Source organism: Polistes canadensis, unplaced genomic scaffold, assembly GCF_001313835.1.
Source record: "Polistes canadensis isolate GaletaPanama2010 unplaced genomic scaffold, ASM131383v1 scaffold_25, whole genome shotgun sequence".
NCBI lineage: Eukaryota > Metazoa > Arthropoda > Insecta > Hymenoptera > Vespidae > Polistes > Polistes canadensis.
In genome coordinates, this window is record NW_014569572.1 from 779,139 (window position 1) to 797,471 (window position 18,333).

General features: G+C 31.3%; 3 protein-coding genes across 9 annotated transcripts in view; 1 reads left to right on the top strand and 2 right to left on the bottom strand.

Moving 5' to 3' along the window:
- The window catches only part of LOC106783794 (glutamate receptor ionotropic, kainate 2), a 79,793-nt gene extending 76,394 nt beyond the window's left edge, over window positions 1-3,399 (bottom strand). For all 7 annotated transcript variants that reach the window (XM_014742665.1, XM_014742663.1, XM_014742664.1 and 4 more), the window contains exon 1: window positions 3,123-3,399. The gene's annotated coding sequence lies outside the window, so the exon portion shown is untranslated. The remainder of the gene's footprint in view (window positions 1-3,122) is intronic.
- A 9,798-nt stretch (window positions 3,400-13,197) lies between these two features.
- Window positions 13,198-15,779, bottom strand: LOC106783724. The gene is made up of 4 exons (XM_014742515.1): window positions 15,768-15,779; window positions 14,134-14,311; window positions 13,662-14,051; window positions 13,198-13,578 (listed from the first exon to the last, which is right to left on the bottom strand). Exons 1-4 carry the CDS (start codon window positions 15,777-15,779, stop codon window positions 13,334-13,336), a joined length of 825 nt encoding a protein of 274 aa, XP_014598001.1. The 3' UTR covers window positions 13,198-13,333.
- A 707-nt stretch (window positions 15,780-16,486) lies between these two features.
- On the top strand, window positions 16,487-17,850 carry LOC106783731. The gene is made up of 3 exons (XM_014742523.1): window positions 16,487-16,543; window positions 16,808-17,003; window positions 17,459-17,850. Exons 1-3 carry the CDS (start codon window positions 16,532-16,534, stop codon window positions 17,506-17,508), a joined length of 258 nt encoding a protein of 85 aa, XP_014598009.1. The 5' UTR covers window positions 16,487-16,531; the 3' UTR covers window positions 17,509-17,850.
- The last annotated feature ends 483 nt before the right edge of the window (window positions 17,851-18,333 follow it).

Below are 18,333 nucleotides of genomic sequence, written 5' to 3' on the forward strand. Positions count from 1 at the left end.
TATATATATATATATATATATATATATATCTCTTACTTCTCTTTTCATACTTTTTAAAACATTTATTTTAACGAGATCAATTTTCCTATAATAATTAATACGTAAAGAAAAGAAAAAAAAAGGTGAGACAGTTGACATCATTGAAAGATATTTTCTCTCTCTCTCTCTTTTTTTTTTTTTTTTGGTTTTGCTCTCTTGAATTCCAACTTGAGAGAGTCCTTTGAAAAGAAGAAGAAGAGAGAGACAGAGAGAGAGCTGTTAAACGAAATTCTTCCGATTCGTTTGCCGTCGCTCGCAGCTCGCCTTAATCGAGAGGCTTTATTCGACGATAATTCGTCGTGGCTATAGAAACGCCTTAATCACGAGAAATAGGTAGAAAGAGAGAGAGAAGAAAAGGATGAGTAGGAACTCGAAAAAGTATAGGATATTGAGAGAAAAGGAGAGAGAGAGATAGAAAGAGAAAAATAAAAAAATTGGTCACCTTAGTAAGACTATTTTACGAATATATATATTTTTCACTTAGCACTTTTTCCTTATCCTTTCTACCCATTTTCATAATTTATCGTCCTTCCAAAACATCTCTTTGCAATATCGATTAAATATAGTATTATACATAGGGTGGTGGGTTGACAAATTTAGGATATTTTTTTTCGGCTTAAATTTACTTTTATAAAAGAAAAGAAAATATTGTATAGAAATTTTGTCGTTGTGTGAGACTCGAAACAATTTTTTGTTATAAATAATTCTTTCAATGAAAACTCATTAAATATGTAATTCATCTGATAAGCATAACTGTGTACGATTTTAAAAGAGTCCACTGCATATATTAATAAATTTATTATTTTCTACATGATAAAACGAGTTTCACTGCTATCGTATATGGTAGTCACGCACGTTCTTTATTTTTGAAATTTTTTGTTCACCTGTTTTTCTATACATGAAATATTTTGGAAGGAAACAAGCATAAGACATTCTTCAAGACAATCTCTTTCAATGTATACATTTTTTTACGATCTGTTATATTATTACGTGATAAAAATAAAAATTTGGGTAGCGAAGTATATTACTAAACTCTAAATGGAGATAACGTTTAATGACTCTGTAAACTTTATAACCGCGAACTCGTTAAAATATCTCTGTAATTTTATGAAAGTGGAATTAAAACGCGACACGAACGCAGTTACCGTGATTATTATTATTATTATGGTTATTACGAATAAAGTAAAAATATCCGATATAATTAAAATCATTTTAAATTGGTATCTAAAAAAAAAAAGAAAAAGAAAGAAGAAATGATATTATATATATTTACATTATCAAAATTATTTCCATTATTCGCGCGCGAATAAATAAATCTCAAGACGATGTACCCCATATTTTATTCTTACGATTAACCTCCTACCGAAAGTAAAAGGATACAAAATAATGGTCTTCCCTATTCGAAAAAGATACGCGAAAAGCAGGTGCGCGTGGAAGAAAAGAATAAGAAAAATAAAAAGAATAGAATAGAAAAGAAAAGAAAAGAAAAAGCAAAGAAAAGAAAAAGAAGAGAACGTAACACGAAAGCACGTTCTACTTTAATTTGCCGGTACTTCAACTCGCACGTGGGACAAATAGTTCACGTCTAGTTTTCTGTGAAAAGTAGTTTACCGCGTGAAACGCAGAAGACTTATCGATAGTTACGATGTCGTAAACTGCTTTTCAATCGAATTACTCTGACATTTTGTACGGGGTGGAAGAAGCGTTGAGGATGGGTGTCTCTTTTTTAAAGGAGAAAGAAAAACAAAAAATGAAAAGGAAAATAATATAAATCAAGGTATATTTTTCTTTTTTATTTAGTTTGCACGTACTAAATGAAAATAGCTAATTAACGCATATTAAATTGAAAACAACGTATCCTTTTTTTTCGATACAATTAAAATCTATGCAACGAGTTTATTGTTTGTTTTTTTTTTGTTTTTCCTCTTTTAAAAGGATCTACCATAAATTCATTTCAGCCAGTCGGAGTAACAACAACAACAACAACAGAGTTATGGTCGATTATAAAATTAGCGGCATATATATGTGGCACATATACATATATATATACAACTGAAAATGGTATTCGCAGTTCCCATACTACAAGCTCTGATAAATGGCTACCACTGCATAAAACTTGTACGGTTTAAATTCGTACTGTGGATAGGTACCATGTGTTGTAGAGGTCAACGGTCGTTTATATTCGATATGTTTTAACAATTATCAAGATAATATATTTTAAATATAATACGGGTAATTAAATTACAGATAAACGTACTCGTTCAAAGAAAATTATCTACGATTATCGTAGTTCATTTTCTCGTAGTTCTCTAATAAAAAAAATACAAAAAAAAAGAAAGGAAAAGAAATTAAATGCTTCTTTCATTGGAAGTTTTTTTAAAAAAAAAAAAAAAAAATGCAATTAAATACGAACTAAAACGTAAATACAAAATAAAATTAAAAAGAACTTTTAGTAACTAGTCGTCTGCTAGAACGTCAACGCGTAAAAGTTAAAGAAGAAAATTCGATTCGTTGGAAGAAAGTTTTTTTTCCCCCGCCCAACATCGTCGTCGTTTATTCAAGAGAACAGGAGAGATAAAGAGAGAGAAAAAAAACATAAAAAGAAGAAGAAAAAAAAAAAGTATAGAGAAGCTTCGTAGTTGAAATCGTAAGACTTCGAACGGTCAACGATTCCTTCCTTCGACGTGCTCCATATTCGCCTAACTAACTTACTAGTACGCCCCGATAAAAGGAGGACGTTCGAGTCGTATACTTGACCTGTTTATATAATTCTTAACGAAATAAAAAAGACAAAAGACAAAATAAAAAACGTATTTGCCATGTATTTTCAAAAGATACCACGTGGTGATCGATGAACAGGTACTTTTTCACAACGAATTTCTTGTTTTAAGATTAACGAAATAAAAATAAAAAAGAAAAAATAGAGAAAAAGGTACAAATATATCGCACGAGTTATTATAAGCTAGTTGACAAAAAATAAAAAAAGAAAAAGGTACAGTACATATAAGTTAACGATCAAAAATAATAAAATATAAAAATTATAAAAAAAGATTATTCGTTTACTTTGAACAATTTTTTCCTACCTTCCTTTCGATCCTTCTTCTTAAAGTTGATTTTCCTGATGAATTCTGCTCGTAGAGAATTTCCCTTGGATCTTCCTCGTAAAGTTGTAGAATTAGATGTTGAGATGAAATTGAAGTTCCTTGCAATAGACAATAGTGAGATAATTTATTAAACGCGCGACAATTCAAACGTTCGTTCTCGATCTAACCCGACAACACGCGTAAACATAACCTGTAAGGATACTCGAGAATCATTGTCGCACAAACATAAATAAACACATCCTTCCGTAACAGCGGCCGGCGCACGACTGTCGGTAGTTCGGTCGTCGACTTGCGAAGCTACCCGAACCTACCCGATCATCCAATACTCCTCCTCGAGCCGGCCATGTGCTCCGATAACGTTTGCGCATGCGTCACCTGTTAACACGTGCTACAACGTGTAATATCTCATGGGAGAGAATATATCTCTCTCTTTTTATCATGTATCTTTGTTTTTTACAATTTTATTTTTTTCTCAATTTTTTAATTACTCTATACATTCGTTCGCAAACGAAAAACTTGATTGTTTTAAATATATCAATTGTATATTTTATCATACTTTTATTTTTTACATATCAAATAAAAATAATTTTCTTTTTTTATATATATAGCAAGTTTAATATCAATTTTAATAATAACGAGATTCATAAATTTTCTTTTCTTTTAATTCTATTTTAATTCTTTAATCGATTGTTTCGATATTAATTGGATATACTGAATAAGAGAATATTTTTCTTCGATATTGTATGATAGAGTTAAATTAGAATCGATTAAAGTTGCACGCATACTTGATAAGCCGTGCAACAGGTCTTACAACATGTGCGTTTTCGCGATGTCGGAGTAAAGTTTTAGTCGAGACACGAACCTTGATATTATTTTAAGCTATTTCCAAGTTGGTAACAGAGATTTCTAAAGAACTTACTGCTTGCCGCTTTCTCCGGCCGATGGCGTTGTACCAAGCGGGAAAAATTGAAGTAGTTATTTTCGTGATTATTTATAATTAAATCCATTTCGTTTCTTTTTTTAAAGTTACATAGAAAAATGTAATTGTTAATTTATTAAAAAGAAAATAAACGACGGTTCATCCCCAAGACTTACAGTATTATATTATCTTCTAATTCGTATTGCGATTTGGCTAATTTATTTCTGATTAATGAATTATAGTTGGAAAATAAAATTTGTTTGAAAACGTGCAAGTAAAATTTTTTCGAAAATATAAAAGCAATTAAAAATTGATTTTTTTTAAATCTCGACGTAACCATTGATCTAATGTATAATACTGACTTATTAAAATTAGGGACTTCGTATCTTACTTCTGTTCACCTTGTGGAAACTTTCCTGAGTAAATCCTGAGGAAATATCTTCTTTTATTTTTTCCTCTTTTTCCATTTTCCTTCCTTCTATTTTCATTCCTTCATTTCTCTGAAAATCTCTGTGGAATATATTCTATTTGCAAGCGAATGAGATCGACTGAAAAGATTATGTTCATAATCCTTGTCTAAAATTATTCTTTCTATTTGATAATCAAAGATTATTATCGTTTTTCTGTGTTTTATTATTTGCTTTTTCACAAAATTGTACATTACAGTAAAGATGATATCGTGCGACTAAAAAAAAATAAAACGAATATAAATTTTAATTCGTGCAATTTATAATATAAGCATCCGTGTATTCGTGTATAAATATAATATTACATGTATAACAGTTGAATATAAAAATAAAAAATTTTATCTCGATAATAGCTTGAAATAAACAACTCTTTAATATGTTTACATATACCTGCAACAAATATTTTATTTCACGATAATACTCTAACTGATCCGCGCGTGTCTGAAAACCCCCATGTATATACATACTTACAAGTGTTAGCGAATCCAAAAACACGGTTTACGTGCCGTGTGTACATGTGTGTTAAGAACACAGATCCTTAATTCCTGTCATGTGTTAATACACGTGTATAACACAGATCCTTAATTCCTTAATGCACGTGCTACGTGGTGCACACGTGTGTTTTAATACAACGTTGAAAACCACGTTACAAAATCTTTTTACGACCCAAATACGATTGTAATTTATTTTCAGAACTTTCTGGGGGGCGTGGAGGGGGGAGGAAAGAAAGGAGACGCTAATTGAAGTATATATTTTGTTAAATAAATCATGAAAACGTGGAAATAAATTTGTAATCACCTTTGTTGGGCCTATTTTATGCTAGATTAGAAAAGTTTTCTTTCGATGAAGGTAAATAAGTGCTTACGTACACGTTTTATTTAGGACTTGGTAAAAGTTGTTCTCGTTTTCAGAAGAGCCGGTTATCTATTTTCGGATGGAGAAATGTAGGAACGAGTTTGTCATCGATTTCGGCATTGTCGCAGAAAGCCAATGAAAAGTTACGCCTCGACGGATTAAAAGTGTTTGCTAACGTATTCGCTGGTGAGAAAGTTTTATCGAAAAGCTTTGGTCTCGGACAGTTAGAGTTGTCCTCTCACTAACGCTTTTCTACTAACATAAAAGAAGCTTAGAAAACTTTGATCTCTTTATTTCTATAACTAACCATAAATATGTTAAAACTGATGTGACAGTTAGGAATGATGATATATTAGAAAGTTTATTGCTAGTCCAGTTATAAATTATGTGAATTAAAAAATAAATCTTTGAGACATTTTATCTTGTAAAAATATTGAATTACGTTTAAGAATTAGAAAAACAATAATCGACTTTATCAAATTTTTGTTCGAAAAAAAATATTGGAAAACAAAAGATGCAGCAGGTTCGCGTTTATGAGACGTTCATCCAAGAAGATTTTGTTCATCCCCCAGTTAGGGATGGTTTTAGAAAAATTTATTGAACCTGTGCGTTGTAAGGGCTATATCGTTTTTCGTTATCTTTAAATTACTCTGGATTACAAGGCATTTTCTCGTTGGCATTTGGTAGGGAAGGTGAACGCCTACAATGGTTCCGAAACGAGTTTGGGAATATCGTTGCCAAACGATAAGCGGCTGGTTAAAAGCCAGTTAAATGGGAGGCAATTAGCCGATCGTATGATGCAGCTACGGTTCCATTCTTTTCCCGACACAACAAAAATAAACCGGGCTTTTGTTTTTTTCACTGATCGCCATTATTTGTTGGCTCGATTTTTTAAATTTTCGTTGGTTTTTCTTTTTTTTTTTTTTTATATATATTTTTTCTCTCTTTCTTTTTGTAAGCCCCCCTCCCTCCGTCTGCCCTTCTTTATTACCAATTCCTGGAATCTACAATATAATCATTTTTATTCTATCCGTCGTTTATCGATTTATAATTATCTTTAGTTTCATTTTCAATTCGTACGAATAAATCTATAAGATGATTAATTCGACAGTATTGAGAACAATCGTTGAATATCATTTACGCAAACGATTTTAATGATATAATACGAAGAAAATTTGAAATTAATGTTCGCTTCATTAAAAGCTTCATTCCATTTCGGTTCGGAGACAAGCGAAGACGAATGAAGATAGGAAAAATGATGAACGAGGAATTTATAACTGTCGTCTCGGATTAAAGCGCGCGTTATCGATTTATTATTCGAACAAAAAAAAAATAAGAAAATAACGAAAAACCGATGGATCGATACGTTGATATTTATTAAAATACGTACGTATTTTATCTTTTATTATCCTATACCATAATTAAGGTTCATTTTAATTATTATTATTATTGTTATATAAAATTAAATGTAAAATATTTTATGCTTCATGATATTTTATAACGTTTTCGATATTTCGTTATTAAAATTAATTAATTAAGCTTTACAATCGAATAGGTGATACGTTATTTAATTCGAAAGGTACAAATCCTTTTGTTAAAATATTAACCTTTTACATTTCGTAGGTGTAAATTTTATCGCTATATTGATAATAAAGTGATTTTATATATAAGAATATAGATATAGTATATATGAATTTTTCTTACTATCTCGTTAAAGGAATAAAACGTAATAAAATTAAGTAGTTTTTTTTTTATTTAAAAATGATAGAAGATAAACGGTATGCTCGATCTTTCGTAAGACACGTCGGTATTGTCTTCGCAAAGATACGAACGACTTTCGTCAATTGTATGACGAAATTAAACTCACTTTTATCTATCTCCTACATGTAACAATTTGCAATTGTTCATACCTCGAGAACATTTATTTTTCGTGCTATATCATCTTCAAATATTTCTACGACGAATTTTTTTATTTTCGTTTAACGTTGGATAAGTTTTGAAGATATTATTACACAGTTTTTTACAAGTTAAATATAGAATATTTATTCAATTAAAAAGAAATAAAAGTATTACAATACTACGAAAATTTGATCAAATTTTATCGATCACATTATTATCACATTTGTACGAACATTTTTGTTATAAATTATTTCGAAACATCAATATCAAAATATTATAATCCTATTCTTTCTTGTATTCGTACGAAAAATTTGTATTATATCAATGCAATACAAATCCAAGAAATTGATTTCCATCGTATTAACGCAAGTAAAATATATTATGAAATATAACCTGACGATGCAATGTTTTTTGATCAAAATAATGACAAAAATAAATGATTTTATTACGCGTATGCGTTCATCGCATAAAATGTTAAGTAACATTTTCACGACCAGTAAAAAATTCTTTTCAATGAATAACAAATTTATAATGTCTACTTTCAATATAATATATTACAGTTTTTTATAAAATAAAAAAGTAAATGGGCGTTAAAACTAAATATAAATGGAATAACGTGATAAACAAAAAAGCTGTGGGATAGAAATGATTGGTGGAGAGGAAGAGAAAGAGAGGAGAACGGGGGGAAGGGTAGAAACTGGATGCTGGTGGTAAATAAAGAAAGAGAAAAATGATTTGGTAGAGCATTTACGAAAATGGTAACAAACGTTGATTGGATGTATGTGGAAACGTTTCAATCTTTGAGATAGAAGCCTGTTTGGCGAGATTAAAAGAAAGACACATAAGTATCTCTCGATGGGTAGATTTAATCCTCTTTGGGGAAGGATAGGGAACCGTAGAAATTGCAACCGTAGAATTTCGCTTTACGAGTTCGGCATCATGAAATCCATCCTTTTTTAAGATCCCTTTAAGCCCACGGACATTAGAAAAGATGGCATCGATCCAAGTATAGCGAGAACGAATAACCCGTCTGCCAAGTTACGTTTCTAAACGACGATTAACTAAAAGACGATTTTTAAAGTTTCGTTCGATGTATGTATGTTCGTATTATCGAATTTATCGAAAAATAGAAACAAAACAAACGTGCATGCAGTTTCGTTGCAACGGTGTGTTCAATAGAACTATCGATGCGAAAAACACGGCCGTAGTGAAAGGGTTAAAATACTATTACGGTAAGATCAAACGTTCTTGTCTTTATATCGATTCAACGTCGAGGGACAACGTAAACGCAATAAACGTGCCAATTTTCCCCATGCTCGGACCGACAAAAAACAGCAACTACGCACCTTTGGTAATTCTCTTAATGGTCGTACACCATGCCCGTACTCTTCCGTGCACTCTCTTCCCTAATGCACTATCACCTCCCTCGTCGACTATATCGAGCTGCTGGCTCGAAAATGCCAGGAAAATGTCGGGAAAATGCTTCGAAAATAATACCTACCAGCACAAAATACCGGACGTGCGTTCTCTACCGTTCACGACCATTCCCGAAAAGCTCCCAATGACTTTATTTAATTTTCTATCGAACGTTGTAACCACATTTCGAATTGTCTACGGTTAAAGTGTTTCTCCCTTTGATTTTTTTTTTTTTATGGGAGTGGCTGAAGGGAAGGAGAATTCTTTTTGCTTTTATTATTATTTCATTAAATGTCGGATTATAAATCGTCGGTAACATATTTGTTTATTCGTACGTGCGGAAATGATTAAATCCTTTTAATGCACCTATTATGTTTCAACGTTTCTTCCTACCGAATGTTTTTTTTATTTTCATTTTCATTTTTTTTCCCTCCCCCCTTTTTCTTTTTTCGCTCTTGCAACCGCTGATACGGACTTCCGTTACGCTCGATTTTACGATTCTTTTGAAAGAAGAAAAGTGCATCGACTTCCTGTGGAAACGCATTAAACCATGGGAATCATTTGAAATGGTTGAAACAACGTTTATGCGTAACCGAGAGCATGTTTTATCTCGTAAACCTTCGACCACGTTCACGGTTCTTCTTTTTTATTTTTACACTTTTGTTATGCTAATGGTTGTTCCGAAATGTCGAAAGTTTAACAACCTCGAAAGAATATCGGGTTCGCGATAATAATGAAATTAAATATATCATAAAGGTTACTTCAGCAATCAATTTGAATATTAAAGGATCAATTTTCGCACGGTTGTTATTATAGTGGTTCACGCATTGATGATTTCGGTAATCATTAAATTCAAATTAACCGTAATAATCGGTATATCAAAGTGCTCCTATATTTACGTCTATCTATCGATGATTTTTTAAATGAATTAATCCTGAAACACAGGGGTTTATCGTTGTTATTTCTAATTGTGCGGAAATACCATTAACAACACAAACGAAACATTTACGATTCCATAAAGAAAAAAAAATTACGATATTTATTATCGTACGCAAATAAATAGATACGTTCTTATTAAACGAATTAATAACGATTGATGATTACTTTTTTGGAAAAATATTTGTAAAATCGAAAATTAGTTGATTGAGCTTAAATCGATTTGAGAATATTTTATCGTTTATGCAAAGTAGAGGTACCAGATTACTCAACAAATACCCGGAATAACATTTTCAAAAGAGGGTCAAACAATTTTACGATTCGTTTCACGTATTCGATATGCATCGATAATGAAAGTACATAATGAAGTTATCGCTTATTCATGTCATATCGTTATTAATTCGTTCACTTAAAATACTTTTTCTTTTTTCGAAAAATGAAGACAAATATTAAACTGTCGTATATATATATATATATATAGAGATTATTAAGTAGATAATTATAAAGCTTTTGTCCATGTTCATCATATTGCGAAATAATAATAATATTATAAGCAAAAAGAGAATTTTCACAAATATGCTAGATAATTCTCAATACTATATTAAATTACTGTTGTCACATATAAACGATATTCGAATTATTGAATAATTTCGAAAGAAGTATTGTCTTTTCTATCGCATCGAACGATACAGATTTAATTTCGCATATTAAATTCGATCGAACATTTATTTGCGGTTTTTTTTTTTCAAAGAGTGTTTAATTTATAACATAATATTTTTTATTAAACACGATATGAATTCAACAGTTGTATTTATGTTCCTACCATAATTTTTCCAATCGATTAAGATAATGCACCATTGCTTATTTCGAAAATGATTTTTAATTACAGCAATAAATATTATTCGAAAATTGAATGGACGAATTAAAGAATTAACGACGACGACAATGTAGTAATTTATCCTTTCATGAAAGCGAGATTGTTTTTCATTTACAATTTTATACAATATCGGATACATTAATCCCGGGTTAATTGCGTTGAACCAACGAAACTGTGAAAAAATAATTTTTCATTCGAATGAGAGACCATTAATCGTTTTCTAAATTGAACATTTGCAGGTGCCCTTTATAAACGACTATCAGAAAATTTCAAATATGTTTTTGCAAATTTCTAATTACCTCATAATTATATTCACGGCATAGGAAAAAAAAGGAATGAATCAATAAAAATTGATTAATAGAAAAAAATTAATACAACAAATTCAATGTATAAATTTTGTAATCATCGATCATTCGAAAAATAATCAAATTATTCGCGTTCGAAACGTTAGTTTCAATCTGAAGTAAAAATATATTCTCCGAAGTCGTAGAAACTAAAACTACGGTTTAATTAAATTTCGCTTGCACGAAGAAAGAAATTCTTCTATGTTTTCACCGCAATTATAAATCTTAATTTCATTTCGTTCGAACGCTTTTGTGTAATAATAAATGACATTAAAAATATATTCTTGTATTTCTTTAGAATATATATTATATAACCGAAGGAGGATGGTAATATCAATTTTAATTACAGATATTATATTTAACATTAAAACAATCTAAGAAATTGAAAACTTTCTCGAACTTGGACTACGAAAGGTCTTCACTTACGTAAATGAAGAATGAGAAGTACATCTTATCGGTTGAGACTGACAGACGAAACGTGCTGAAAACAATAAATTTTGTATCAATGATACATTGAAAACTCGTAAGATAATACCGAATATTTTTGTAATTAGTGTGTAGTATTTGGGAATACATATAAAAGCAACTCGTTTAACGTAATTTATTTCAGAATACAAAATTAAAGAGTTGTATTAGAAGTTACATACGGGATCGATCCCCTTTAATTGTAAAATGAAATCTAAGAAAGTAACATTAACGATTATTTTTCTCTTCGCATCGATGCACGTAAGTATTATGTTAATAAAATGAAACGAAATAAATAAATGTAATATAATTAATTAACATGATAATATTATTTCATCTGTCACAGGTGGTAGTCTGTCACCATCATGGTCATTCAAAAGGAAAAATAGGAAAAATATTAAAGAAATTAAATTTGAGTAAATTTGGAAAACACATGTACGATAAAACGTTAAGTGCAGCCGATCTATTCAAATCAATGTTAGGTAATTATAGATCCTACTTTGGCAATTTACGTTCTAATCTAAATAATGGAGAAGGTGATCAATTAGAACCCACCAATGGATGCAATGTAATCAAGTCTCCAGAAGTAATTGAAAAAGTAATCGAACCGGTTCTTGTCGAATCACCTGTGGTAGTTCCGGTTCAAGGTGTTGAGCAGGTTGCAGCTGTTCCGCAAGTTGCAACTGTTCCGCAGGTTGCGGCTGTTCCGCAAGTTGCAGCTATTCCGCAGGTTGAGGCTGTTCCACAAGTTGCAACTGTTCCGCAGGTTGCAACTGTTCCACAAGTTGCAACTGTTCCGCAAGTTGCAACTGTTCCACAAGTTGCAACTGTTCCGCAAGTTGCAACTGTTCCACAAGTTGCAACTGTTCCGCAAGTTGCAACTGTTCCGCAAGTTGCAAATGTTCCGCAAGTTGCAACTGTTTCGCAGGCTGTAGCTGTTTCGCAAGCTGCAGTTGTTCCGCAAGCTCCAGCTGTTCCGCATATTGTAACTGCTTCGGAATTAGCTCCAGCTTAAAAAAGCTTCCTTGGGATTTTTGTTTTTCTTTTAATTATGAAAATGTGTTGTTAATAACATGATTTAAAAGCTTGTAATATTTTGACACAAACTCGAATAAAATTAATATTATTTTTGTATAATGTTTAATTAATTTCATTAACATCTTGTATATATATATATATATAACATTCAAAGATATTTATTCTCCTCTGTTGTACGTCGCATTGAAACAAAGTTCAAAAGTGTTTTGGCTTGGTGGCCGACGACCACGCTTAAAATCGTTGAGAGAAGCTCAAGCATGAAACGAATAAATATTCGTGAAACTACGCGGCAAATACGAACCCTAAGAGTGAGCCAACTCGACACAGTCCGTTTACTACGAAGGAGAAAGAACGAGAGAGAAAGAGACAGACAGATAAATAGAGAAACAGATAGAGAAAGAAAATCAGAGAAAAGGATACACTGATAATTGAGTTCCAAGCTTAATTGTCAAGCCTTGTTTCATCCGCTTTTAATCTGATTTCATTGGTAGATTTCAAAAACAAAAGGAAAATTACATCAATAAATTAAATAAAATACACGATCGGAAAATCGTAAATTGTTAATGAAATTGTTCAATTAGTGTATACAATAGGAAATATTATATTATCGATAATAATTAATTTGGGAAATCAATCAGTTAACGGTACTATGATGTTAATGAATAAGATTCTAATCTCATTGTCCTTGCTTACTGCTTTCTATTTAATGTTTCGTGCATATATATATTGTTGATCCGATGAAACGTCATTACTAACATTTTATTGCTTGATTAACGTCTACGTTCAATCAATTTACTTGCGGTAAATGTCAACGTACAAATTATTTGAATCGACGATTTATAATATAACGAGTTGATTTTATTGCCGTACGATATCGAACGATAAGAAGAGCATTATTCATTAAACGTTCGGATAGGTCGAATAATTTTTCAATGAAACAAATCTTGCGAAACATATTTGCATGTTTATCTTTTTCAATTGGTATACGGTGGTAAGAGATAATCTTTTAATACGATTGTCGAAGGTCGTTCGTTGGAACCACGAGTTTTAGGTATTTCGGATAGAATAACGCTTGGTCTTAGTGTCAATGGTTTCCTTTCTAAATCCATTGGTAATCTTTCATCTGTAAACGATGATGGTGGTATCAAACTCGTACTTGGTGGACAGACGATAACAGAATTTTGAGCATCATCATCGATTATGGCAACTCTGGATGCACCTGAAATAGAATTCCAAGGTAGAAACTAACTAGAGAATTTCATTGCGCAACCGTAATAACTTTGGAGAGGGGGGAAAATTCACCTTTGATAAACACCGAGCCACTTCCAGGTCTGCTCACGATCAACTCGTTCCGTAGAGATCCGCATAGAAATAGTTTCTTCGATCTATCGTCTGATGCAATTTCATCGTTCCTTTCGATACCAATTATATTTGCATTTCCATCGGGAGCTACCGTTATCGTTCTTGGATTAATTACTGATTCGAACATGGGTGTTCTTGTCTCTGGTGAAATGATCTCGGTAGGTGTTGTAAATGATGTACTGTATCGTTGAATTGTATTTACTGCTATAGGCTCGATCATCATTTCGTTTTCATTAGAGAAAGTTGCTTCCGTAGGACTGACTACGATCAAAGAAGATTTCTTTGTAGATCCTTCGTTGTTACGAGAAAATCCTGCCCAGGAAATAGAATCTATCAAAAAAGATATAATGAATTATTTGTATTTTTATAACAAATATTAATTTATTTAATATGATATCTGAAATTAAAATACCTTTTCTTAAGGGTGGAAGAATCGACGTTGATAAAATCGGTATGTTCGATGAACGAACCGATGAATCTTGCACGTTATAATCGGATAAAATATTATGTGGATTTTCAGTAACATATTCTCTTTCTTGATTAGGCCAAATATTTCCACGAGCGAAAGAGAATAAAGTCAATGTCAAGAGCTGGGAAAAAAAGAACAAATTTATAATATATATTTTATATTATTATAGTACAAAATATTGTATTTTAAATCTTTTATATTATTATGATAGTTATTAAATCAAAATGAATAATGCGATTCGTAGAAATGTATTGCTATGCATTTGTGGTATAATGTACTGCAAATTATCTAACGAATCATCTTACATTTCCGCTACGGGTTTATTGTCGTGTCTCGCGTCAGCAAGTTTTATGATTAGAGAACAATATCCGACCTTCGGATATCGTTGCATCAGGTCTGAATGGATATAACAATATGCAAAAGGTAAATACTCGTATTTATAAAGTTTAAACGTGCATATAAATGCATAGAGAGTAGTGACATCATCTACGCTTGCAATTTGCATATTTCCATTGATGTATTATAATGCGTAAAAATATTTTAATAAAATGTACAATCGATGTATAAACGAAGAAATATAGAAAAAAAAAAAACAAAAATGCATAGAAATTCACGGAGATAATTTTTTAATTTCTTTTTTTTTTTTTATATATATATAAGAACGTACGAGATATATAAAATAAAATTCGAACAAATAATAATACCAATTAATTTTCTTTTCGACACAAAGAACAAATATCCACGTAGAGAACGTATCGGAGAAACGTGTGATGATTACGCGACTTCCGCGGTGCAATTTTCGACGTAACGTTTTTATATAACACGTACATAACTCGTAACGCATAACGTTCGTATATAAGATTTGATTTATATTTCTCAATATAATAAATAATCAATTTTGCAAATCGTAATAAATAAATTAATTATTAAACTATATATATAAAATGTTATATACTATTACAATTTTATCACATCTAGTGGATATAAAACCTATAATAAAATATATAAGTTGGATATATATATCGTGTAAGAGTTGTAAGAGTCTCGGTAATTGGTGATTTACTTCTTTGAAAAATCGATATCTATCTCCGGAAATAGAAGTAACTCGAGAGGGAAAAGGTTCGAAACAAGGAAGAACATAAATTTTCTCTGTTAACTATCGAGAAGGATGTTCGATAAAGAACCTTTGGAGGACTACGTAGCAAGTATCCCTTCGCCGCAAAGGTATACGTATACTATAGTAGTTGATGCTTGAGAAAGATACTTTACTAACGGACGTATCGAACGAAGAAATAAGTAATTCTAGTTTGAACGTACACGAAGACGAGAGTTCGATACTTTGTCGCTCGTATTTCATCGACGACACCGGTCATTGGGCGTTACTACGAACAAACGAATTAAACTTTTCTCATCTGGCAAGATTCAAACGTTATTCGCCCACCAACGCGTATTCCCTTATCGTAACGTTACCCCCTTTTCTTTATTTTCTTTAATTTATTTTTTTTTGTCATTCTTTTCTATAGTTCGGCCAGATTTGGTTGACGCAGTACGATTTAAGTTTCCTCTATTATTCTTACCGATAACTTCATCGTTGTTATTTCGCGACGAGAGATATGCGTTAGGCTATTATTTTTTTTTTTTATTTTATTTTAAATCTTCTCGAAAAAAATTTGTCGATACTTCACACCACGTTAACGTTCGATTACACCTTAGTTACTGATATTCCTCATGAGAGATTCCAACGATTATATATACTCGAGGAGAAACACAAAAAAAAACAAAAAGGAATCACTGTGTACCTTGGATCATCGTCTAGATGATTTCTTTGGAAAGGAAGGACAACGTAAAATGAAGGAAGATATTCTCGTAATATTGTAACGCGTCACGATCAATCACATTCCTCCTTTCCAGTATTTAATCCTACCATTGTTACGGCATTGTATGAATCTACTTGAATATGGATTTATCCTGAGGAGTAAGATTCCGAATAGGTTATAGAATTAACTGTATTATGGATAACCGAATAAGGACTAAAGGGCTTTCCGAATGATCCTTGTAAGATTGGATTAGTTTCTAAAGCAACGTTGAATTCAAGACGCGCGGTGGTCGTTTCATGAACAAACGGTTCTTGATTTATCGTTCTTAGTCGAGCCACACCCTTTCGATAACAGCATACCTACCACCTGGAAAGTCAATGATATGCGTTACCTTGATTTCTATCTACGGCATGTTATTACGAGTTAGGGGAAGGAGTACTATAAAAGACGAAGCAGGTCGAATGATGTTCATCGATTGACCGCATTTACCTAAGGAGTAAGTCGCAGTTAACAACTTTAGCATCATGAAATTTTTAGTAAGTATACCTATGTAAGAAGACTTTTGTGTGTTGCATAATAAACCAACGGGCAAAAATAATACCTTAAGATTGAGATGAAATTCTTATTTCTAAAGGATACGATTTTAAAATATATATTTCGGAGATATCGAAAGCTTATTGGTTTTTGTTTTGTTTTTATATTAAAACGAGGTAAAAATAATCGTTCAAGATTTGGAGAGATATTATAGAGAAGAATTGGACTCAAATATATATATTATTATTATTTTGTATTTTTTTTAGATCGTCGTACTTGCTATGTTCGCGATGGTGGCAGCTTTTCCGGAAAGAGAACGTCGTAGTGTCTTGGGTGTACCTTTGGTTGGGCCCGCAACTGCAATAATTGGTCCAGCAGCTGTCCCAGCCGCTGTGGTTGGTCCTCATGGTGGTGCTGTTGTATCTGCAGTTGCACCCGGGGTAGTGGCAGCTCATGTTCCTGGTAAACAGTCAAATATTTAATGATTTACATATTCATCTAATTTTATCATCATATTCATGTCATCATTTTCACGTGATGTATGATAGAATCTTAATAGAAATATTTGAATAGGTGTCTAGAAGAAGGTTCATACTTTATAGGAAACTTCATATGAGAGTCAGAAAAAATTCACATAGGACTTGTTTCTAAGAAAAAAAAAGAACAAATTTCGATAAAAATATAACACAGATCCTTCTTTCATAAACCCATTAATTCGTTATTAATAAGAAATAATTTTGAACAAAAGATTTTCTTCAAAAGTAGGATATATTCAAAAATTAGTAATGTTATTAATCTATAAAAGAATTTTTGTTTGTTTTGTAGATATATAATCTAATAGATGTATGTATTTATTTATGATCTAATTCATGAAAATTTTCATAAGATATTGGTATTAACGAAATGGACATTTGTAGTGGCTGGAGTAGTGGCTGCTGGACTTGCTCATGGTGCCGTTGTCGGATAATCATCGAGGGGATACTAACCACAGTTGAACCTCACTGGAATAATTATACGGACCTTGCGCGTCACTATGTATACAATGGAATACGATGTCGTTCGACTTTCTCGATGTTGAACTCTCTCGTTCACCTTCGTCACCAGACTACCTCACATATACCGATGATTTCCCTCGACAATATAAAATGCCAAGCTTTTACGATTCTTGTAATTATAAAATGCTTCTAATAAGAAAATACTACGCTTTATAAAATATCTCTTTATTTTTCGATATATCCAAATTATTTGATAACTAATACAGTATGTAATTCAATAATACCCTATTGATATTTTTACTCAATAAAAATAATACACGTTTAATAAATATCTTCGATTATTTCATTATATTTGTTCTATCACCTATATGAAAATAATTTTAATATAATTATTTAATTAATTGTAAACAATCTCAATTACATCGGTCTCGACCTAGAAATCAATTCTCTTGATGATACAAATATCAATTATTGTTAATATTACTTTTTTCCTAATTAAAAAAAAATCAATCGTGAAACAATTAATAGGAATTAGATTGTAACACATAAAATCGATAACAAGTGAAAGATTATGTAATGTAGATTTAAATAAACTATTTGTTCAAAAATTTTGTTTATAATAACCTGTTGTTTATAACTCATTTTCAAATGGTAACTGTTAAATATTTGTTGAATTAAGAAAAACTTTCCCTTCGATATTGAATTTTTATTTTATATAACTTAAAAAAGCAATAGCACAAAAATTCGATTTTTTAATAATATTGAATGATTTTATGATTTATTTTGTGTAATATAAA

What these genes read in the sequence shown, in the direction of transcription:
- LOC106783724 (XM_014742515.1), bottom strand. An exon ending in TCTTCCACCCTTAAGAAAAG is followed by an intron (nt 14,052 to 14,133) that starts GTATTTTAATTT and finishes CTTTTTTGATAG; the next exon opens with ATTCTATTTCCTGGGCAGGA. An exon ending in TGGCTCGGTGTTTATCAAAG is followed by an intron (nt 13,579 to 13,661) that starts GTGAATTTTCCC and finishes ATTCTATTTCAG; the next exon opens with GTGCATCCAGAGTTGCCATA.
- LOC106783731 (XM_014742523.1), top strand. An exon ending in AGTGGCAGCTCATGTTCCTG is followed by an intron (nt 17,004 to 17,458) that starts GTAAACAGTCAA and finishes GGACATTTGTAG; the next exon opens with TGGCTGGAGTAGTGGCTGCT.